This window comes from Rosa chinensis, chromosome 1 (assembly GCF_002994745.2).
Source record: "Rosa chinensis cultivar Old Blush chromosome 1, RchiOBHm-V2, whole genome shotgun sequence".
NCBI lineage: Eukaryota > Viridiplantae > Streptophyta > Magnoliopsida > Rosales > Rosaceae > Rosa > Rosa chinensis.
In genome coordinates, this window is record NC_037088.1 from 36,654,382 (window position 1) to 36,677,541 (window position 23,160).

General features: G+C 37.8%; 5 protein-coding genes across 11 annotated transcripts; 4 read left to right on the forward strand and 1 right to left on the reverse strand.

Moving 5' to 3' along the window:
• The first annotated feature begins 980 nt into the window (after window positions 1-980).
• Window positions 981-3,952, forward strand: LOC112176120. 4 transcript variants are annotated; one of them, XM_024313950.2, is made up of 2 exons: window positions 981-2,461; window positions 2,910-3,952. In XM_024313950.2, the coding sequence occupies exon 2, from the start codon at window positions 2,914-2,916 to the stop codon at window positions 3,925-3,927; it is 1,014 nt and encodes a 337-aa protein (XP_024169718.1). In that variant the 5' UTR covers window positions 981-2,461; window positions 2,910-2,913; the 3' UTR covers window positions 3,928-3,952. The 4 variants fall into 4 exon arrangements, with proteins under 4 accessions (XP_024169718.1, XP_024169727.1, XP_024169714.1 ...); XM_024313959.2 differs by having other exon boundaries at window positions 981-1,829; XM_024313946.2 differs by having other exon boundaries at window positions 981-1,435; window positions 1,543-3,952.
• A 3,764-nt stretch (window positions 3,953-7,716) lies between these two features.
• On the forward strand, window positions 7,717-11,566 carry LOC112174231 (ATP synthase subunit delta', mitochondrial). The gene is made up of 2 exons (XM_024311975.2): window positions 7,717-8,096; window positions 10,838-11,566. Exons 1-2 carry the CDS (start codon window positions 7,836-7,838, stop codon window positions 11,180-11,182), a joined length of 606 nt encoding a protein of 201 aa, XP_024167743.1. The 5' UTR covers window positions 7,717-7,835; the 3' UTR covers window positions 11,183-11,566.
• A 4,359-nt stretch (window positions 11,567-15,925) lies between these two features.
• On the forward strand, window positions 15,926-16,895 carry LOC112182437 (FCS-Like Zinc finger 3). The gene is made up of 2 exons (XM_024320959.2): window positions 15,926-16,238; window positions 16,366-16,895. The coding sequence occupies exons 1-2, from the start codon at window positions 16,114-16,116 to the stop codon at window positions 16,583-16,585; spliced, it is 345 nt and encodes a 114-aa protein (XP_024176727.1). The 5' UTR covers window positions 15,926-16,113; the 3' UTR covers window positions 16,586-16,895.
• Window positions 16,896-17,061: 166 nt separating this feature from the next.
• Window positions 17,062-18,979, forward strand: LOC112182303. Of its 4 annotated transcripts, none has more exons than XM_040507559.1 (4): window positions 17,062-17,708; window positions 17,852-18,240; window positions 18,351-18,571; window positions 18,652-18,979. In XM_040507559.1, exons 2-4 carry the CDS (start codon window positions 18,064-18,066, stop codon window positions 18,863-18,865), a joined length of 612 nt encoding a protein of 203 aa, XP_040363493.1. In that variant the 5' UTR covers window positions 17,062-17,708; window positions 17,852-18,063; the 3' UTR covers window positions 18,866-18,979. The 4 variants fall into 4 exon arrangements, with proteins under 4 accessions (XP_040363493.1, XP_024176567.1, XP_024176638.1 ...); XM_024320799.2 differs by having other exon boundaries at window positions 17,855-18,240; XM_024320870.2 differs by having other exon boundaries at window positions 18,080-18,240.
• Window positions 18,980-19,468: 489 nt separating this feature from the next.
• On the reverse strand, window positions 19,469-22,132 carry LOC112182959 (protein FAR1-RELATED SEQUENCE 4-like). The gene is made up of 3 exons (XM_040506304.1): window positions 21,232-22,132; window positions 21,040-21,150; window positions 19,469-20,520 (listed from the first exon to the last, which is right to left on the reverse strand). Exons 1-3 carry the CDS (start codon window positions 22,130-22,132, stop codon window positions 19,469-19,471), a joined length of 2,064 nt encoding a protein of 687 aa, XP_040362238.1.
• Between the last annotated feature and the right edge of the window lie 1,028 nt (window positions 22,133-23,160).

Genomic DNA, 23,160 nt, shown 5'->3' on the forward strand with positions numbered 1-23,160 from the left:
GAATCACGCATGGTAGGAAGATTAGGTTTTTAATTTTCTTTTGCTTTTTTTTGGACATTAACACAATTTTTTCTTATAATTTTAAACTTAAAAATAAATTATGTCTCCATAACAAAAAAAAAAAAAACTTGTCTAATATCTAAAAGCAATAAAATTTACTAATAAAATATGTAATTTAAAAAATATTAATCTTACCGTAATTTTATCTAATTTTTATTTTTTATTAAAATTTTAGTATATATTTTTAATTTTTTTTTCTTTAAATTTCTGAGTGCCCCAGTTGATAGGAAATTCTGGCTCCGCCACTGATTATACATATCCGTTACAGCTACCCAGAAAGGAGGCTTTAATATTGGGTGGGTGGTCCGGAGCTATCTAGTTGGTCTGTTGCTTGTTGAGATTTGGGGCCAGTTTCTGCATCATATTTTTCTTGGTGTTAAGGTCATCTCCAGTAGGAGAGGGCTATATTGGGGCCAGGACTATAATTTAGCCTCAGAAATATTATTTTTTATTCATGAAATAGTGAACCATCTCCAGTAAGGCAGGGCTAAATTTTAGCCCTTTCAAGTGTTTTATAGTTTTAAATTATGTTTTTCAAATTTATCATTTTATTGTATTATAATAATATTTTAATTTAGACCAAAATTAATTTTTGAGACAAAAATTAATTTTTTTAAAGTATATGTTTGGATGAGGTATCTATGTGGTATTTTTTATAACATTTTCGGATAGGATTTTTTAGTGCCACATGCCCCTTCGCAAGTAAATCTCTAGATTCCCGATTAGATATAGTGTCAACGTGGCAAAACTAATCATTGTAGACCTTATCAAATTTTCGGATAGTATTTGTGAATGCCACGTGTCGCATTGTGATCAACTCCCTAGATTTTCGATTAGATTTTATGCATACGTAGCTATTCTATCTTCAGCTTCAAACCTCAATAAAAAGAGTAGTTTCGATTGCATATATCACTATCTCATCTCTAATTGTTTGTTCAGTTTATAACTTTTCCTTATATTTTGCAATGAATTCCAACTGGTTTTTTCAGTGGAATGAGAGGCAACGTGAAGACGAGGAAGATGACGAAGAAGATGAAGAATATGATGCCCCCCTTTGGTCTTCTTCTAGTAGCCCATTTTCTCCACGTTTGGGTCTTTTGCTGGGACCACCAATTTGGACTAAGCCAGCCAAATGGCTAAACTTAGCCCTCTTACCAACCCGATAGCCCTGGCTCTTTGACCATTTTAAAATTTGTTGTTGGAGATGAAATAAGGGCTACATTTTAGCCTTTGGCCCTTTGGACCTCCTTATTGAAGATGGCCTAAGCTTCCTTTTTTACCCCTTATGTTGATCTCTATATATTGTTCATTGGGGGTCATGTACTCTTTCCTTTGGCAATTAAAACGGATCCTTAATTGTTTCATGATTGTTCAGGTTTTTACCGAATCTCATTTCTATTAGTCTGAAGTGAACTTTGTGGTAATTTTCAACATTGTTCTCTATTTTTAATGAGGGTTGCTGAAAGTATTGCAAATCTATAGGCAATGGCGGATCCAGAAATTTTTTTCAGGTAAGGCAAGACAATGGCAGGTTGAAGGAAAAGGGGAATGGAGGAAAATTAGAGGGAAGCTATAGATTTTGGAGGCAATTGTGAAGATTTTGGAGAGATTTTGCCCTATTTCTGCCATTTTCTTCAACAATTCACTTGACTTTGCCCTATTTCTGTCAATTTCACATACCTTGCTTATACCAAACTTGTATAGACTCAAAAATCCAGTCTAGGCAACTGCCTAAGCTAGCCTCTATGTGGATCCGCCGGTGTCTATAGGTACAGATATACACATGTATACTCAAACAAATTGTGAGATAGTCTTACGTATTATGTTGCTAGACTCGATGGTTATGGCAACAAATTCAGATATGATGTCACTTGCTGATCTCTTATTTGACTGTTTCACAACATAATCTACTAGATTATTAACTAGGGATGTAAATGAGCCGAGCCGGAGGGAATAGCAGGGTGATCATGTTCGGCTAATTTATTTTTTATTAAGCTCGAGTCGGGCTAAAGCTTGAATTATTTTTTCTATGCTCAAGCTCGGCTCGACTTGAATATTTTTCTTAAGCTCGAGCTAGGCTTGGTTGGGCTCGATTTATTGGACGAGTTCGAGCTTGAATAGGCTCGGCTAAGTTCATTTGACTTTAAATTTAAAAAATAAAAAAGGAAGAAAGAAAAATTAAAATAATAATCCAAAATTTGATGTCTAACCATCACACAAATCTCTTTTTGTTATAAATATAATAAATATGTGGATTGTCCACGTAAATTCTCATATTTCATGTCCTTATGATGTAAACTTAACTCCTATATAAAGGAGTCTATGAGAATGAATAAGATACACACTTCTACCTCCTCCTATATTCTGTTTCTCTATTCTATATTCTCTATTTCCTACAAACGTAAGTTTCTAGTTTATAACATGTTATCAGCACGAATTTGCTCTAATTTTTCTTCTTCCTTGAACTCCATGATGATCTACAAGTCTTATGTTGCAACATAGTTGCTTATACCAAGGCAAATGATCTATGAGTTCCCTTTTTCCTATAGATAAATATCAATTTTTTTTATGCTTTCATATAATTGTTGACAATTTATATTTTCTATATGACAATAAGAACTACATGTTCCATTGCTGAAGACTCGAGTCCTCTGACCGAGTAGTCTTAGAACCTATGGTTCTATAGACATCACACGAATGTTTTTCTCGTGTGTTCCCTTTGGGATCCATTGTTCATATTTATGAACATTTTAAAACTCTGTTTCATACATGATTTTTATATCATTGTTCATAGAACATACAGTTCTAATATTATGGATCCTGATATATCTCGTCTTTTCTCTATGTAGGAAGATGACGCATCTGACAAAATTGGAATTTGATCCTCTTGAAATTTCTGGCAAGAACTATTTGAGCTGGGTTCTTGATGCTGAAATTCACCTTATGGCCAACAACCTTGGAGATACCATTAAAGTTGGCAATAAGTCATCTGTGCAAGATCGAGCCAAGGCTATGATTTTCTTGCGTCATCATCTTGACAAGAGCCTAAAAGATGAGTATCTTACGGTGAAAGACCCGCTTGAGCTTTGGGAAGCATTGGCTGATCGATTTGCTCATCAAAAAACCATTGTTCTACCTAGAGCACGGTATGAATGGACGCACTTGCGCCTTCAAGACTTCAACTCTGTCATTGATTTCAATTCTGCCATGCATCGGATTACCTCCCAACTAAAATTATGTGGAGAACCTGTCAGTGAAGATAGCAAGCTCGAAAAGACTTTTTCGACTTTTCATGCCACAAACATGGTTCTGCAACAACAGTATCGAGAGCGAGGATTCAAAAAATATGCAGACCTCATCTCATGTCTTTTAGTGGCGGAGCAAAATAATGAGCTTCTAATGAAAAACCATCAGTCTCGCCCTACCGGGTCTCAACCCATACCTGAGGTGAATGCTATTTTCACTGGTGGTCATGCCAATAGACATGGCAACAAGCATGGCAATAATAGTGCTCGTGTTAAGGGACGTGATCGTCAAAGACCTAATGGTCAAGGCCGTGGAAGCATTAACCAACGATTGGGTCCAAAGAAAAATGCCAAAATCCACAAAGGCAAGGGTCAGATGAACAAAGTCCCCAAGAACAATGAAAGCTTTTGCACCAGATGTGGTTGCAATGGCCATTTTTGGAAAACTTGTCGCATGCCAGATCATTTAGTGGCGCTTTACCAAGCCTCTATCAAAGGCAACAAAGCTGAAATTAACTATATTGATCAGTCAGATCCTTGGGATTCATCTATTGTAATATATTTTATTTTTAAATTCTCAGATTCTCTTCCAATTGAAAAGGAAAGTAATAAAAAGAATTAAAGATTTGAGATTAGAAAAATTATATTTTTATTTATGCTATAAATTCTCATGAGTTGAGTTTTAACAAATGCCAAGCTTTAACAAGCTTGAGCTACTCATGAGCTAGAAGAGCTGAATATATCATTGTTCAAGCTCAACTCATTTTTTTGTCGAGCCTAATAATGAGCTCAAACTCGGCTCATTTATCTTATGAACACAAGTCGAATGAGCTAAAATCGAGCCGAATACGAGTCGAACACAAGCTGTATTAAGCCTATTTACAGCCGTATTTTTAATGAGAGAATTATATTTACGTAGATTATCTATGAGTGTTGCTATTGGGACCTCCAAATCTGCTCATTTGACTTCACTCTATTATAAATTATTAAATGACATATATATCCTACTATAAAATGACTATTAAGGAAAATAATTATACCAAAAAAATATTATATTGATTTTCTCTGGACTTTCCAATTCAATAATATTAGATTGCATTGTTTATTATTTTCCTTATCTATTTTTATTTTCCAATTTCACTACATACTCAAATCTCAATAAAGCATTCATATTGAGTATGACTCAAACTCCAAAGAGGTGAACATAATTGATTATGTTCATCTATACCACGGAGAGAGAGAGAAACCCTAAAAACACAAAACCCGGTTTTCTTCCGTGAGATTTCGACCTCGTCTGGCGGCGCCCGGCAGGTGTTGGCCTCTGGCCTCGTAGACGTCTTGAGGTCTGCTGCCGGACGGGTATTTCGATCCAATAAGGTTCGAGGGTTTCCTTAGATGGCTGCGCTCGCTGTAGTTGCAGAGAGCCTCGACTTGGTTTTTTTGATCGCATCTCGTCCAGTGACGTGATGGTGCTGTGCAAGGCCGACGGCATGAGTTCTGCTTCGATGGTGGATCGGCATGCTTCAGGTAGGCCTGTGTTGCGGCGGGCTTGGGTCGAAGTGGCAGGTGGTCGCAGAGGCGTAGATCAGGGCGGGAGGAGCAGAGCGGGTCGGGCTGGGCTTGTGTGTACGACATGTCGTCTTGGGCGGATGGGCTGAAACCAGGTGGTCTTGATGGGCTCTGGTGGTGGACCACTCTTTGTATGCTCTTGGGCTGACTATTTTGGGCTAGGGTTTTTGCCCTAGGCCTTTACTATGTTTTAGCTTGTCTTTTACAATAAATTCCTTGTATTTAGGAACCTAAGCACTGATGTTCACCCATTGTGTCTCTAGCGTCTCTAGAGTAGTATCGAATAAGGATATCCGCTAGCTCTACGTATTTGAATGTAAAATGAGTAGGACTATATGTACGTACCACTTGTGGGTACTACCACTAGCTTCTTGTCTGTCTATGCCCTTAAATGACAGCGGAAGGGTATGTAACGGCCTATTCTGGCTTGTGATTAATATATTATCTCGCCCCGTGGGCATATTCAAAAATAAAATAAAATAAAGCATTCATATATATATATATATATATATTTAATAAGATTTAAAACTACGATTAAGATCACGTGACATAAAAATATATGATATACATGTTGAACACATATTGGTGAAGGAAAACAAAATAAATCATATTATGACTAAATCTAAGTCTATCCATTATATTTGTAGAAAAAAAATTGAGCTAGCAATTAAAAAAATTAAACAAATATTTAAATAATTAATCATGAGGTACAAAAAAATAGAGAAAATAAAATAAACAATAAGAAAAAAATGATTAATTTTCATTTTTTCTTTTGCATAGCTAAAGCAAAACAAAAAAAGTAAACAAAAAAACCACTGTTGTGGCTAGGCCCACAGCTCCTGCCAAGAAGCGCGGGAGACTCATAGGTTCGATGGATTCTCGCCCAACGAAGAAAGCGAGTTTGGCACAAAATAATCCATTAATCATTGATGTAAATAATCCATCTCATGAAGTCTATCAGAAGCAAATAGTTCATGTTATTTTCTTGTTAATTAGAAATTTAAAAAAAAAAATTAGAAATTAATTTTTAAAACTCAATACCTTGTATTTTATTTTTTTTTATTGAAAAAGATATTTATGTTGTCTGTTTAAAGAATGGATATGTGATTAAGATTTATAGAATAATTAAATCATTGAAATAACTTAGTTTTTTTATTTTAAAGATAATAGCTTGTTTGCAATTTTTATAAGTGAGGTTATTAGAGGAACTTTAGTGAGGTTTAATGAGAAATACTATATTTGAAAATTTGATAGGATGTGTAAAAAGCATAGGAGGTCAAGTGAGTAAATTTGGAGGTTCCAATAGAAAAACTCATTATCTATTCATGTTGAGCTTTTGCAACAAAAAAGAGATTTGATGGTATTGTTGACTTGTTGTACATACAATCCTTTCTACTGCTGATAATGGTTTGCTAATTGATTGTGAATGCAACTTGCTTTAGAGCAAGTCCAGCGGTTTGCTCCTGACCGGCCTCCACATAGGAAAAGCTGAGGTGGGTGACCATGAAAGCCAAAAACCCACTTCCATCAATGGGCCTATGACCGGCCAAAACTTGACATTTCATGACCCAGGCCAAGAAAAATGTCATGCTCTTGACATTTTTCTTGACCCAGTGTGACCGGTTGCCAAGCTGACCCAAGCCCAGTCGGGCCTACGTCATGGCTGATGAAGGGAGAGTTGACGCGAGCTGCATGGCGCGTTGGAAGTAATTTCTTATCGTTTAGCTCTGCACGGTGGGGACGCGAGTTGGCTGACGCGTTTGTCCCATAGTGGCGTGGTCTGCTGCTGAAATGGGACACGTGGAAGGTAGCCACGTGGTTTTTTGGAAGTTTGAAAGCAACGGTCCTTTAATCTGGACCTTTCATTTCAATTAATGAAGCAATCTAACGGGTTATAATTAATCTATGTGTGTGTGTATATATATCTCCCAAATTTTTTAATATCCAAACCGGATTTTCCATTTTCACGATCAAGCTATTCTTCGATCCTTGTTGTCATCCGTTCTACATCATTATCCATAAATGTCCATTATTACCATCTATTTACATCAAATATATTTTAATTTTACAATAAACAATTTTTTTAAAAAAATCAGTGAACAGTAACTAACCGGTCAAGAAACAAAACGGGTGGAAACCCTTATCTAGTGGCAGTGAACAGTTTTTTGACTAGTTGACCGAGTGACTTTTTGACCTTGACATTTACCTCCAACGGGTGGACTTGCTCTTACCTCCACCTCAGGCTGTCATCATCTTGGGCTTTGAATTCTTCTTTTTTTTAAATTGTTTGTTAATTCTGGTAAAATAGAAGAATATAATGAGCATTTAAAATTTTACAAAAAAGAGAGATGTATAGTAAATATATAGGGTCAAACATATAAAATTTCTTATAGAGAATTAAGCTCTAGATCGCTATAGAAAATTCGTCATTTCTACTGCTTTTGGATAATTTTTTCCTCTACGTGTGTTATTGCTTGAGCCTTCCAAACTCACGCAACTTTTGATAGGAAGCTAACACAAATAATTCAATACATTTTAGTTGTTTATGACTGTCAATGTTACTACTAATCATGGATTCAAAAAAGCAAATGCAACTTTGGCAACCGCCACCAAATTTTTGCATGATTTAACATGGGATTGTGTTGAAACTATTTTTTTTTTTCCCTCTTTTGTTTGATCCCTCTTGAGAAATTTAAAAAGCCAGAAGTAAGAACAATTCACCCTTTACATGGTGGGCTTCGCTTGTTGAATGCAAAGTCCAGTGGGTAAAAGCCCAAACCAAAACATTTCAAAACCCGGACTAACCGATTCCCCATCTCCTCCATTTCCCCAAATCGAACCATCGCACCCTAAAAAAAGCACCAACCAAAAAAAACCCTCCCCTCCAAACTCGACACACTCTCTCTCTCTCTCTATCTCTCCGACCCTGCGAGAACCGAGCGACCCCCTCTCTCCGCGACCATGCTGCGCCGCGCCACCGCTCTCTTGACCCGACCCGCCTCCTCGCTCCGGGCCGCCCGAGCCTTCTCCACCGATGTCGCCGAAGCTCCCGTAGGCAACCCCTCTTTCAACGAGGCCTGGAAGAAGGTCATCCCTCACATCGATCCCCCCAAGACTCCTCTGTCCTTCATGAAGCCCCGCCCTCCGACCCCGTCCTCGATCCCTACCAAGCTCACCGTCAACTTCGTGCTGCCTTACGCATCTGAGCTCTCGGCCAAAGAGGTCAGTTTCGAAGCGATTTCGTGGATTTATGAGCTTTTAATTTGTTCGTATTAGCTTGGTTTTGGTATGAGTTAGTTGCTAATCGTGGTTTTGACTTGAGTTGATTGGTGATTTTGAGACTGATTTGACGGTTTGATTGCGTTTTGACTTTAGTTGACTGGCTGGTTTTGGATTCTCGATTGATTTGGAGTTTATCTGTAAGCATGCAAGTAGAGATGAACTGATCAATGTAGGGGCATTGGATGAAAAATTGTTCGTGTACATCCGCGGCATTGAAACATTGGAAAACGGCTAATAGATTTATCGGGAAAGTAATGCAATGCTAGTTAGAAGTGATCCTCTATTTTGTGTTCTGTGTGCTTTCTAGCTTGAGGATCTGTGTTTTGTGCTTTTCTGTGAATGTACAACTTCTCGTAGAAGCCTTGTGATGGTATTGTTAGCTGAGAAAGTCATTCAATCTTTACTGAACTGATTTACTGATTTTAATAGTTTCAGAATTTGAATGGCGAATTTCTGGATACTCTGTTTTCCTAAGTGATTCTTTCATACTGCTTTTGTATATACTGATTTTAATAGTTTCAGAATTTGAATGGCGAATTTCTGGATACTCTGTTTTCCTAAGTGATTCTTTCATACTGCTTTTGTATATCATTAGCACATTGTTCAACATCATTGTTGATGTTTTCCCTTTGGTGTGTTTTGGCGAATTTGTGATTGAGAAACATTGGAAGAAAGTGAAACGTCATGCCTCGAGAGGTTCAAACTGCACTTAACTAGTCTTAGGCTCTTAGCACAATCCTGTCTTAATTGACTTTTTAATTTTTTATATCCTGTAAGAGTCCAAGGAAACATGAGATGTTTTTTTTTTCTTTTCTTTTTCCTATCTGGTATCTGGGCTTCTATGCAGAAACTTTCTGGGTCTTCAGTCATCTATTGCTTGGTCTGACAAACTATCTAGATATTTTGATATTTTTACCATGCTTCCGTTCATGTGTCACACCGACTTTTGCAACTGACATATATGTGGTTTTGACATACACCGCATGCCCATTTGGATGGAGTGATTCCAAATCTATGGTTGCAGCATTCAGTTTGATTATATGGTTGAATTTCTTTTTCATACTATTGCAAATCTATATATGTAACTTTTGATTTAGAAGGAGAAGGAGAAAACAGATCAACTTTTTAATGAGTCCTTGGATAAGCCATTCTGCATGTATTGCAACTAGTCATGCTAATCCATTCAATCTAATCTATTGTATTTTACTTTAACAAAAATAACAGTGTCAATTATAACTTGTACCATCCAAATTGATCCTTGATTTCATTATAACTTGATGTTGGTGAAAATTCCTGTCAATTTTCTTGCAAGGATGCTCTGAATTATTATATATAATATTTAAGTTTTGGGTTATATAAATTTCATAGTCATCCTTGATTTCATTCTAACTCAGTGTTGGCAATAGTTCATATCGGTTTCTTGTAAGGATGCTTTGAATTATGATTTAGTGTGTGTTTTCAAGTTTTGGGTAATGTAAAATTCAGTCTATCCTGTTTGCCGTGTAATTCGACTGTACTTTGAATTATGATTTAGTTTGTGTTTGTGTGTGTGTTTTCAAGTTTTGGGTAATGTAAAATTCATAGTCTATCCTGTTTACCTTATAATTCGACTGCACATTGAAAAGTTCCAGGACCTTTGACTGGTTAACTTCATGAGAAACAGATGTTGCTTTCATGATTTTATGAAACCAAATACCATTTTCTCGTCAGTATTGTTGCTCGGTGATTGCTTTAGTTTTTGTCAATACTAAATGGGTCAACGTGAGGCAGGTTTTTGATATTGTCAGAGTTAAACTTGAATAACATAGTTGGGTGAATATGTTCGTGGATGTATGCAAAATGAGTGTGACGGTCCTGTTTTTTGTTGTGTCAAGGTCCAGTTTGCCATTCTAACGGCCCTTTGTAGTGTCAAGCATCTAAGTTCTTACCGATATGCCATTCTGTCAGCTCTTTGAAAGGCAATACGCTAAACTTTGCTTCTCATATCTGGGTAGTCTTATGGTCAGGTTGGCAGGTTCTCAACCTTTTGATTCATTGGCACACTTGAAGAAGAAAATCCTAAGAGTAACAAAAAATTTGTAGGATTGATTTTGTTTTTCCACATTGAATCCTATCCTGCCTCAAATTGTAATGCATTACTTCTATGCATAAGATGTTGTGGGAATTTCAGAGAACTGAAAATTAGATTTCTCGTTTGTCTATCTTTTATTCTACATATGTCTTGTGATAAACCAATGCTAAGTAGTACACTGACAGTTGATGCCAACCATCCAAAAGCGCAGTCTTATCTCCCACCCCACCACACACACACACAAAAATTGCATGTCTTGGCGGATGCAGAGAGTGATACTTCAATGGGCTGCAATGACTGTGATTCAAGTTATGAAAATATATGGCTTGGTGAAATAGATGACAATATTAGTGAAGTATAGGATCCAAGTTCTTATATCCAGTACCATGCTTGTTTGACATAGTAGTTGCATGTATACATGATTAAATACAAGTGTACATATTCGTTGCATGTGCACACGTGCTCACTTTTCTAGAAATTAGACTTTTTGCATCTATGCATTCTGATTTGGATATATACTATTTCTGCAAGTTTAAATGAAATACTGAGTAGAAATTTTTCTCGTGAATTAAGTACTATGCCTTACATGGTTTGAACCATATCTCAACAGGTGGACATGGTCATAATTCCGGCAAGCACTGGGCAGATGGGTGTTCTTCCGGGACATGTGGCAACAATTGCAGAATTGAAACCTGGGGTCCTATCAGTACATGAAGGAAATGATGTGACAAAGTACTTCGTCAGCAGTGGTTTTGCATTCATCCATGCGAACTCTTATGCAGATATAATTGCTGTTGAGGCTGTCCCTATCGATCGAGTTGATCCAAGTCTTGTCCAGAAAGGGCTTGCGGAGTTCACTCAGAAGCTAAACTCAGCCTCAACTGACTTGGAGAAAGCTGAAGCCCAGATTGGAGTTGACGTGCATAGTGCCCTCAATGCTGCTCTCACAGGCTAGTTTTACTGGTCTTTGTGCTCCCCTGTTAAATTAGTCCATTTCTACATAAAGTTCTGCACTTTGACAAATTTGATCGGTCTCGTGGAGCCAAATATTTCTGGACGTGTACTTTTCTTGTAGTTCTGTGTTGAATGTGGGAATGACTGGAAAAATAATATGTGATGCATCATCTGGCTTACAGAGTTGAGCAAAAGCTTAAAGAAATGAGAGATTAGCAACATTGTATCATCCAAAAGAAAAAACAAAAGGTTTTTAATTAGGTCATCCCCAAGTTTTCACGCTACAATTTGCCCATCTAGCCTCTGTGATGATGTTCTATATATGTATGATGTATTTATGATGAGTGATTCACCGAGTGAATTTTGAAATAATACTCCATCATTTCAAAGTTGTCTCAGTTAAATCAAATTTAAATGTGGGCTTTCTTTTGAAAATCAATACCGTCAGATGTGTTTTCAGAATTTATCAATTCTATTGCAAGGGCTGTGAATCTGACATCCTGTTAACCCCATTGCGAGTTTTTTGTAAGGACAGAAACAAACTTACAAGCAAAAGGAAAAATCTCTAACAACTCCCCTTTCTAGCTAATCCAAATGGAATGTTGGGAATACAGAAAAGGGAAAACAATAAAATCAGATCTTAGGGTCTGATGACTTAGCCGGCTAAATGATCAGCAATAAAATTAGCTTCTCTAAAAACATGCCTGAAAATTATGGCTTGAACAGCTTAATATCTCTTACTAACAATCTGATTATCCAAGGTACTGAAGCATTGCCCAAAATGCATTCAATCAAGAGCTTTGAATCACCTTCCACAATTACATGAGAAAGCTTTTGAAGAGCAGCAGGGGAAGGTCTTCACATTGGGGCAGTAGCCTCTGCAACTAAGATTTTAGTAGATCCAATAGTCCTGCAAGAAGCAACTACAGGATTTCCATCAGAGTTCCTAATAACAAAACCAATCAAGCCTTACCATTCTTAACAACACCATCAAAGCTCAGCTTAACAAAATTATTTAAAGGAGGTTGCCATTTTATTTGGAAAAACTTAAGACAGTTTAGGATTATATCTTGAAGCATTAGCATTAGAATGTAACTGGTGTAAGATCATAGCTTCATATCTAGTTCTATCAGGAGAGAGTCTTTTTTTGTATTTAGGGTTTAGAAAGAACAGGGGAATTGAAACTAATTGTTAGTTGTTTTTGTATGCAGGGTTTAGTGAGAATGGGCATGTTTCATTACCTAAACTGAAAGTTAGTTTAGGGTTTAGTGGTAATAGGAAGTTTCATTACCGAAAACAAAAGGTTAGTCGTCCTTGTATTTAGGGTTTAGTGAGAATGGGGAAGTTCTAAAAGTCGGTTGACAATGTCGCAGAATTGACTTGATGAAATGCTAATGAAAGCTGTGAACCCAGAAAAATAGTTATATAATGAAGGCTCCTCGAGGCATTCCTTCCTGTTCTTTTCCTAGAATAACACGAGCTTGAAACGTGTATAATGAAACTAATTAAATATGATTAACAATGAAATCATAGATTACAAGAAGATTAAACAAGTGAAGAACCTCCTAGAATTATCAGACTTTGTATACGCAGCCACCAAACTGTCAAATTGTCACCTTGCCAAAAAAAAAAAAAAAAACTGTCAAATTGTCATGTCAAGGACCCGGAGGCCATTCATGGGGATATGGGGGAAGAAAGCCGCTTTCGTTGAGTTGCTTGCCTATTAGAAAATGTATAATTAGGTTACCTCGTGTAGGGTCTTATAGTTTTTGTTTCAGATCAAATGGGGAGAAGTTATTCTGTGATCCAGGACCACCATGTGGCACCATGTCAGCATGTGGTGGTCCAGGACCACGTAATAATTTCTCTCAAATGGGACTATGCAGCATAACGAGTAGTCGCATATGATAAGGCTTCAGAGTAAATATTGTATCAAAATCTTTTTATTAGTTGTCAATTAATTTTGAGGAGTCAAATTTACACAATTTTTGGTAAATCACACTCCATTTACTTTTTATTTCAAAAATAGTTATTAGTTCTTCATCTCACTCTTTTTTTTATCATATCTTTTCTTTAGTACCTTGTTTTGATTCAAGCTTCCTCAGAGGCTTCCTCTGCATTCATAATCAATTCAAGCTTCCCATTCTCTCTCCAGCCCCAAATCCAACGTCAGCGAGCCCACCGTCGACCGCCTGCTCTCTAATTACTTTGAGCAGAGCGTTAAGGAACTCGATGTTTGCAATGTGATTCACGATGGGATTGAGTAGATGAGGCAATGGCAGATGTTGTTGGAGATTGTGCTTTGCACTCTGGACCGGGACTGACCTCTCAACGAACATTAATTCCAGCCAGCAAAGAAATCCCTAATCGATTTGGCAACAACAATGCTAGAAAAAAAGGACAACTCTAACAACACAACCGTCGCCCACTGCAAACTGTCCTTTGGCCATCATTGGGCTCACATAAGTTGTATTCACCATGAATTTTGTTATGTTATTAGTAATGTGGGCTCTTGTGGCGTCGATTCTATGCCAGGACCGCGATCTCCAGGTCCACTGCACGATTCCGAGAGGACTTTTAGATTGGCGGAGGTGTTGCTTTCACTGCATGAGAGGATAATGGAGGAGTTGAAGCGCTAGGAAGATGATATGGGAGGAGACATAAGATGATACAGAAAGAGGAGCGCTGGTTGTTCTGTGAAACGCAATTAGTGGCAAGGAAAATATAGGAAGATGGTAGGGGTAATTTGAGAATTATAATGAATAAAATAGAAAATCGTAGTGTGGTTTATGAAAATGAGAGTATAGATTTCACTCCACTTAATTCTCGCTTTAACAATCCTATTTTTGCAAGTTATGTATGTCTGTGTATATGCCCAGGCATTGGTCGGTCGATCCTAAAGCCGACTGTAGTACAATTTGGATAAGTTCTTTTCCTACGTGGAAGACAATTATTTCTAATCACATAATTATTTCTAATCATTTTTTCGGTTTTCAGAGTGAGGGAATTTACGAACTATATAGCGTGAAGACACTACAGAATGTCTTGACACAATTGACAAGATTTGACCAAATCCAAATTGAGACAATCTTTCCATCTTTATCGATATATTATCCTACAAAAAAATTTCAAATTTAGAACCAGAAAAAAGAAAAATTTGAGCGCAGCCTCTCAAAAATTCTATGTGAGATTATGGTCCCATATAAAAACATTTTGCAAGTTGCAACGTCTCACATGAGCTTCCATTAGTTGACAAATATAATTTCAAGAATAATTGTTAAAAACAATAATAAAAAGAGACAAATATAATAAAGCGATAAAAAAAAAAAACCAAAAACCCTATAGACAACTCATCCAATAGTATGGTCCACGTGGAAAGAAACCACAAAACGCAACGACCCAAATAATTGGAACACTCCCTCCGAGCGTGGCACAGATTCCAACCGTCGATCTCCCACCTCGATCATCGTGGCCGTTCCAAGAACATGGTGGCGGGCAATTTTGTCTCCCGTCAACATCAACTTGCCACGTATCACGTGCTGCAATTACGAGCTGGTGCGCTGTCACGCCCGCTCGGGTCGCACGTGTAAGAGCGAAACGAAGCAGCTTGCCCGTCGGGCACGGGCGGTGGGTCCGTGGGCCCCATTGGGGACAAGGACCTCGATAGTAAAGCCAGCATGGTCCTGAGTCAGGTGGGCCCTACGTTCTCGATGATTTTGTTGGGGTGCGGGCCCTACTCCGAGTCAGCTCCACGGTTGGGGCACCATTTTTTTATTGGTTTCTGTTGGGCCGCGGGCCCCAGTGTTCCGCAAGTGGTCCGGGATCCAGAATCTAGAGAGATCAGTGTTTGGTCTTATATGCACCCAGGTATTCTCATATTTACGAGAAGTTATTTGAGGCTGTTTGTTATTCTATGATTCTGTTAGGGGTGTTATGGTCATTGGACGCATACAACTGTTGTATGGAAAATTTAAGAAGATTGCTTCTTGAAATGTGCCCATAACTTTTAGTAAATTCTATTATAAACCCACAATTTTATATATTTGAACCAAAAAGTTGTATGCTAGTTGTTACTCCAAAAAGGAACACATAAATACAAGCAGATCCAGATTGTCACAAGCAAACCAGTAAATGGCATTAATCTTTAGAAGGAATCAAAGAACAAAGAAGGAAATAATATTAAAAGCACCTATCCACATTTTTACCATAGTCCAAGGAAAAGAACCCTACATTAAAATAGCAATTGGCATAAATCTTAGGAAAAACAGAGAAGAGGAAACTGATTTTTTACCATAGTCCAGGGGAGGAGAACCTGCAAACAAAAATATTGGGGGTGGAGAACCCAAGATTAAAAAGAAACTGAAATTTATGGATGTATTAAAAAAAAGACCCCAACACAAAAGGACCAAGTGCAAAAGAGAAAAGGAACTAGAGACAACTCACAACTACTCAACTAGTGCATCAAAAAGGAAATTAATAAAAGTGAAAGCCATTTAGGAAAAAGAGAGATGCTGATGCATTGCACTAGAGTTTACAGAGGCCAATAGATTGATTGAAACTTCCCATGGAATCTTGAAAACCATCCCCACTTACCCACTGTTTTATTAAAATCGCTCATCATGTAAGAGGGCTATATTCACCTATTCCTTGAACACAAGTATCTCATGCTCCCTACCAATAGAAACCACTTCTTCTGCATAACCATCCAGAAGTTGACTCTAGCAATGATTTGATTGGTGTGGAATAGTTGCAGAAATAAACCTACAAATAGCAGCTTAGCTTTGCAAGTCCCACCCAGCAAAGTCCTTATATATAGGGCAGCTTGCACCTCATTCTCCTCTCCTCCTCTTCTTCACTTTGTAGCATAAAGCCCTCACCTTTAGCAAAACCAGTCCCTTAAAGCATCAAGCTTTTTTAGTTTTTCATTTCAATATGAAGAAAGGAATGTTCTCCTACACCTCTTATGAGGATCATTTCCAGAATGAGCCTCACTTCCTTGATGCCTGCTTTCTTTGCAGAAAGTCACTTGGAAACAACTCAGACATCTTCATGTACAGGTACTTGATTGTCTAGCTCTTCATGACCCAGTTCTTGAAATTTCATTAGCTTCAAAACCCAGTTTACAAGTTTTTATATTTTTACTTTTGGTCAAATTCTGATGGGAATTGAAATTCTTTTTTACAGGGGAAATACACCATTCTGCAGCAAAGATTGCAGACAAGAACAAATAGAGTTTGATGAGGCGAAAGAGAAGAGCTGGAAAGTGTCATCTTCTTCTTCTTCTTCTTCTTCTTCTTCTTCTTCTTCCTCATCTTCAAGCAGAGCATCCATCAGAAAATCAGATGCCAACAAGAACTCTACCACCAACAAAACTGTACGGACAGGCACAGTTGCTGTAGCCTGATGATCGACCCTGAACCAAAAATTAATTTTTGTAAATTATGTAAATCTTTTCTCGTTCCACGTGGCAAGATCATGGAGGTGAATTTTGATCCGGGGTGTGTGATCTGTAAAAAGTGAGATGGAGAGGGGAAGTACATATGAAATTTGGGGAAGAATTTTGTTCAAGTTTTTGTTGAAGGGAAAGGAAAACCATCATATCTCCTATGTAATGGTAGGGATGTGTTGTAAAATTTTGTTAATGATCTTTGTTTGCTTCTCAAAGGATTTTGAGACATTGAAAAGTTTCGAAGAGAAACTTAATTGATATCAAATCACTGATGTTCTTTTTTTTTTTTTTTTAATTCTTTTTCTCCTCCCCTTCTCCCTTGTTTTTAGCTTTGAAATGTCTTCATGGTGCACGTTGCAAAGTTATTCTCATAACTAGATGGGCCAGTCTAGCTCTCCTCTTGGTATACCATATGGCTGAGATCTGGAATATAATCACTTTTTTTCCTTTAGTAGCTGGAAAGAATTTATAGCTTTCCTTTAGTGGTAGTCCATATGAATGATGGACATGAAATCAAAATAGAAAGAAAAGAGAGGAGATGCTAGAACAGCAGAAAGTAAAGGGTGAATGGAGAAAGAGAAGGTTCTTTTTAAAATAAGAGTTTTTTTACTAATAACTACAAATAACTACGTATATTTACCATTAGCAAACTACAAACTCAATAACCCGTGCGGCCTACAATCGTAACGGTCCGTTAGCCCATTGTAAATAAAAAAACACTCAAATATTATGAAAATTACGAAAGATGCCACTGAGACTCACCTGAGCTATTTCTCCCAAAATCAAAGCAGTTTCAAATTGAAACCGTCCTAAATCCAAAATCCTCACTAAATCGACATCTCGGACTCCGGCGAAGTAGGCGGCGAAGTCAGGCAGCGAAGCAGGCGGTGACTCCGGCGACGAAGAGGAACTGCTGAGTGTCAGTAGTATACTGACCCCCAAAACGAAGCCCCAGGTCTCTTCCGGCGAAGCCCTATCCAATTCCGAGGAGGAGGAGCCGATCAACGACGAGGACAACTCCCTCGGCTCCGATGACGAGGCCGCGCCGGCCGAGAACGACCATGACTTTAAAGAAGAGGTATATTTTCGATTAGGAGAGAATTCGGTTTGTTTACGGATTTATTAGGTTTGCCTGTTGTTCTTGGGAGTTTTTTGATTGATTTTTTCTGCATGTTCCGTTTTCGGAAGCTAGAACTGAGTGTTGTCCTTTCCACCTTGAAGCAGTGATGCTCTGGTTCATGGATGTTATACCAGCAAGCTTTAGGATTAGGAGGCTTCAGATATGGAGGAGCTAGTGAGATAGAAAGCTGGATTTCAGTATAAATTTTGTGCTGTCCTCTATTGTTGTGAATGTTGACGTTCAAGTATTGTGGTGCTAATACGAATTTAATGCTACATTGGCATTGTTGAAGTATAATAATGTCTTTGAACCCATGATGACTCTCTTAGGACACTGCGACAACATATTCATCCCATTGATCACGACTGAAGACTACCACTACACAATGCTTAGGTTGAACAAGAAGGCAAAAGAATGGATTCATTACAATCCAATGCGCAAAAGAACAAATCCTGAAAAAAGCAAAGGCTACGAGAATGCCAAAGAAGTGGTAAGTTTGATGGGTTATTTGATATTTGTTATGTGTATTGACCCTCAGTAGCTTGATGGGTTGTTTGAGATTTGTTCACTCCTATGGGTTAATTGCACTTTTATATACAGGTAGAAGCAGTGACAATGTGGATGCTTGATGTGAAAAAGTTGCACAAGCAGAACAAGGAGAGGAGGCTAAAATTTGTCAGAGTGGAAAAGAAGACAACAATATATGAGGAAATACAGATTGATGAAAATGCAGAGAAAACAATCGCTTGGATAAACAAAACTGATGTGGATAACTTAAAGCTGGTTGAAGACATGTATTGTGCACAGCAACCTGATAATTCGTAAGTGAAACAACAACGTTACTGAGTGTCAATACTGTTAAGTACATTGAGTGTCTTACATTTCTTTTTTCATTTTGTAGGTTGGACTGCGGACCTTATATCCTACACTATATAGAGAATATAGCAAAGAACAGGCTGCAGATAAGCAAAGCAGATAGAGGCGTTTTGGTTGACAAGGTTTTGGGATTAGAAAGAGAAATCAAAGAAAGCTTGAAGAACATGAGAAGAACCATGGTGGAGAGGTTTCTTAACCATGACGAGGGCTGGTATTCGAAAGTAGGTTACACTCAGTAAAATGATAGATGAGGATTAGGATTTTTGTGGATGTGGATTTTTGTTTATGAGTTGAATGGATTTTGACGAAAGTAAATTGACAGAAGCGGGCTTTTTGAAGTCTTCTTTACCGGTTAATGTTAATGGAATTCAATTTTGCTAATTTACTTTCAACTTTAATGGATCCATATACAATGGAAAGAACTGCAAGTCGTGCCTGTTAGAATGATACTGAAGCTCAGTAATAAATCTACGAACCTTCAGAATGATACTGAAGCTCAATACATTAAATCTATTGTACCCTTCAGCATGATACTGAAGCTCAGTACATTAAATCTAGTGTACCTCAGCATGTAATCCTAGATATGGTCTTCAAGTCTTGCTTTGAACGAAATCAATACTACAACTCAAGAATAATAATAAGAAAGTATAAAATGGATTATAACCGGCAAAAAAAATTCCTTAACATAAATCTTTAGAAAGCTACTGAACATCAGTAGACAGTCAATAGTCATAATCCTGTTGTATCTCAGCAGTAAATGAAAGAAAACTAAAGTTACTTGTGAAACTTTAGAAGTTCAATGAATCAAAAATCAGCAACAATTGCACCTATTTTCGACAAAATCATATTGGAACATTGCATGTCTTCCTATTATGCCTCCCCAATTGGCCACAACGGCCACACGTCCTCTCCTTTGAAGACACCTCGCCAACAGACTTGATACGTTTAGTCTTGGGCCTTCCTGGAGGTCTTCTGGTCAGTGGAGGTTTGACAGATGTGCTATCAGAGCATTGGACATAGCTCTGCTCAATATTGGGAATGGGCTTAATACCAAAGGAATAGCTCTTGAAATACTCCTCTTTAAAGTAATATCGTTCGATAAACGGGTAAACCACATATCCCGCTCGCTGGATGGCAGCAAGAGCGTGAGAGCAAGGAAATGATTTAATCTGCCACTGACGACATGCACAAGTCTGGACCATTATGTCAACAGATGTTGAGCGTTCGGAGTGAACCTCATAAACAAACTCATCCGACCTAATAACTGTCCAATCTCTCCCTATTTCCATATTTTTAACAAGTTCAGCTTGCATTACAGGACAAAGAGGAAGACTCCACTTGCTTACCAATAGCTTCCTCTCAACCATCTTTGCCATCATCATCACGCGGATCTTCTCTAACATAGGAAAAATTGGGAGTTCCCGAGCCTTGAGAGTCCAACTATTAAAAGATTCCGCTGTACTATTGACCATCTCACCAAATCTATTACCTCGAAAGAAGGCATTACACCATTTTTCAATAGGTAGACCTCTAAGGAATTGCGCAACAAGATCCTTCCCCTCATCAAGAAGCTCCCTCAGGTTATAGTGATATTGACGCTCAGTAGATGAGTATGCAACCTTGTAAAACTTATCGACAATGGTGACACGGAGTGCACTGTTGTTATTACCCTTAAACAAGTTTTGGAGATTATTCTTCAAGTGATACAGGCAAAAGGAATGAGGAGACTCCGGAAAAACTCTAGCCAAGGAATTCATCAACCCTTGTTGTCGATCAGAAACAAAAGTAATGACTCTGCCTTGCGGGTCTAGAATTGTCTTCAAGATCCCAAAATACCAATTCCAATTGGCATCAGTTTCGGCATCAACAACGGCAATGGCAAAAGGGAAAAAACCTGAGGGAAAAAGAAACAAATATATCGCATCAAACGCTAAATTATGGAGGACAAAGAAAGCAGAAACATAAGACAATACTACTGAACCTCAATAACAAAGCTTAGATGACATTGTTTTGCGGGAAACCCTAAACCCTAAACCCTAAACCCTAAACCCTAAACCCTAAATCCTAAACCCTAAACCCTATTATGAAGGACAAAGAAAGAGGGAACATAAGACAATACTACTGAACCTCAATAACAAAGCTTAGATAGGCATGACATTGTTTTGACGGAAACCCTAAACCCTAAACCCTATTATGAAGGACAAAGAAAGAGGGAACATAAGACAATACTACTGAACCTCAATAACAAAGCTTAGATAGGCATGACATTGTTTTGACGGAAACCCTAAACCCTAAACCCCTAAACCCTAAACCCTAATACTTTCATGACAAAAGTACTGTTCGTCAATAGCATTAGTCTACCATCCTTTCCACAATATGAATCACAAAAATAAAACGAAAATCATAATCATACCTTGATTACCATCCTTTCCTGTAGCAGAAAGAAGCTGACCCTTATACTTGCTCTTCAGATGTGCACCATCCACGAACAATAGAGGTATGCAAGACTTGAAACCCTCAATAACTCCACCAAAACAAAGGAAAAGCCTCTAAAAACGACCAGTGGATTCATCACACTCCAAAATAAAGCAAGACCCTGGATTACTCTCCATCACGGCATCACGATACCAAGTTAACATTGAATAGGAGTCCTCATCTGAACCGTGCAACTCTTTCATTGCTTTTTCTTTACCTTTCCATGCAACACGGTATGTAATATCAAGACCATAGTTGTTCTTTAACCTATCCATAATATCATGTGCCTTGAGAGAGGGATTTCCACGAAATTCATCATTAATGAGTGTCTTCACAATAGTAGAACTCAAAAGCTTATGCTTCTGCTGCCTCAGAACACCAGAACAAGTATGCACATTATTAAGCTGCCTAATATAGAAGAAATTATTAGCAGGGCATAGTGACGCATTGATGTACCATTTGCATCCCTCAGATAGCTTGTTGAAACATTCAGCAATTACCCTCCATTTGTCATTTCTCACATAGACAAAGACAAACCCAACCTCAATTGCATACATACACAACTTTTGCCGAAACTCCACAGCTCCACCTCTAAATTTTTGGTCCCCACACTTAATATACTCCCTCCACTGCTTAGACATGTAAACTTTGGGATCTTCAGGCCTAAAATCACCCAAATAATCAGGCTCATCAATCACCGTCGATACCACTGACACACAAGAAGAAGCAGCAGCAGCGGCAGAACATTGAACTCCATCAGCAACACAATTTGCACCAAAATCACAAATCCTCACCAAAATGTCAACTGAAGTTCTCTTAAACTCAGCTAAAGACCTAAACATCAACCTCATATCTAAATCAGAATCGAGAGCACAAGAAGGGTAATCCGGAAGGGAATACTTCAACTCAAACAAGCCTGGCTTCAAACCCTTAAACCGCATGCAAATTTCATTGAAAAAATCGGCGAACCTTGTCGTACCATCAAGGAAGACCATCACAGTCTCTGACATGTAAGTGCACCTAGCTGTCATCTCTGAATACATATCTCCTAGCACAAATGCACTACAAAAAGTAAGAACAACACATATAATTGCATATATTTACCAAACCTTCTGAATGTTAATAACATTAAGCACTCAACTAGCCCTTCTTCTAATCTGCTGAATGAAACTAACTGAAATGAAACATTTACGAGTAGTTGAACACAAACCTAACCAGATTAATCGAAGAACAAAGCTATTAACAACTAAATCAAAAAAAAAAAAAATCAAATACAATGTAAACAAATTGAAACTGATCAAATAGAAGGAAACTCATCAAATTCACTATATACAACTAATTGAAGCAAATGCAAAACACGAATCGAAGAAGAGGGAAGCTAATCACTAAATCAACAAGATAGAAATTCACAATTAAGCTCGAACCTGAGCTTGTGTTTGGATTTAAATTCTCCATGATGAACGGAGGCTTCGATTACATTTAGACGCACAGAGCACTCAGACCTCCACCAGAATCAGAGCTCCGATGTACTCCGGCGGCTTCAATGACGCAGAGGTTGAACCAGCTTTGAAAATCACGATAACTTTGTGGTCTGAAGCCTTCGTATCTGTTTAGGAGTTCGTTGAGGTTATTTTGGTAATATCCTCATTAACAGAACAATTCAAAAAATGGAAGGAAAATGGCCGCATGGGCTTGGACTTTGCTATTGGTTCAGCTACAGTACCGCAAGGGAATTGGCAAAAAATAGGCCTGCTATTGGTAATAAATGGGATGAGATTGTAGGTATTGGTAATTTGCTATTAAAATAAAAACTTGGATTTGTTAAAAGCAAAAAAAATAAAAAATAAAAAATAAAAATTATAGTAATGCTAACTCGCTAACGTAACCGGGGTAGAGTTGGCTTGCTACTTCACTCCCGATAAAAAAAATATAGAAATAAATGTTTTTCCTTAAGAACCCCTGTGCGATTTTTATGTATCAATAAAGAAATGGGATTCCATTTCAAAATTAGCTAAAGATATTTTTAATTGCTAGGGTTTTTGAGAGCGCCGGCCATGGC

Excerpts from the sequence above, each read along its gene's own strand:
- LOC112176120 (XM_024313946.2), top strand. The coding sequence starts at position 2,830 with ATGATTTTTATATCATTGTTCATAGAACATACAGTTCTAATATTATGG.
- LOC112182959 (XM_040506304.1), bottom strand. The coding sequence starts at position 22,132 with ATGACAGCTAGGTGCACTTACATGTCAGAGACTGTGATGGTCTTCCTT. Across the intron at positions 21,151-21,231 it reads TCGTGATGCCGTGATGGAGA|TTATTGAGGGTTTCAAGTCT; the intron begins GTAATCCAGGGT and ends GTTTTGGTGGAG. Across the intron at positions 20,521-21,039 it reads AGGAAAGGATGGTAATCAAG|GTTTTTTCCCTTTTGCCATT; the intron begins GTATGATTATGA and ends TTTTTCCCTCAG.
- LOC112174231 (XM_024311975.2), top strand. The coding sequence starts at position 7,836 with ATGCTGCGCCGCGCCACCGCTCTCTTGACCCGACCCGCCTCCTCGCTC. Across the intron at positions 8,097-10,837 it reads CTGAGCTCTCGGCCAAAGAG|GTGGACATGGTCATAATTCC; the intron begins GTCAGTTTCGAA and ends ATATCTCAACAG.
- LOC112182303 (XM_040507531.1), top strand. The coding sequence starts at position 18,064 with ATGATGACTCTCTTAGGACACTGCGACAACATATTCATCCCATTGATC. Across the intron at positions 18,241-18,350 it reads ACGAGAATGCCAAAGAAGTG|GTAGAAGCAGTGACAATGTG; the intron begins GTAAGTTTGATG and ends TTTTATATACAG. Across the intron at positions 18,572-18,651 it reads GCACAGCAACCTGATAATTC|GTTGGACTGCGGACCTTATA; the intron begins GTAAGTGAAACA and ends TTCATTTTGTAG.
- LOC112182437 (XM_024320959.2), top strand. The coding sequence starts at position 16,114 with ATGAAGAAAGGAATGTTCTCCTACACCTCTTATGAGGATCATTTCCAG. Across the intron at positions 16,239-16,365 it reads TCAGACATCTTCATGTACAG|GGGAAATACACCATTCTGCA; the intron begins GTACTTGATTGT and ends TCTTTTTTACAG.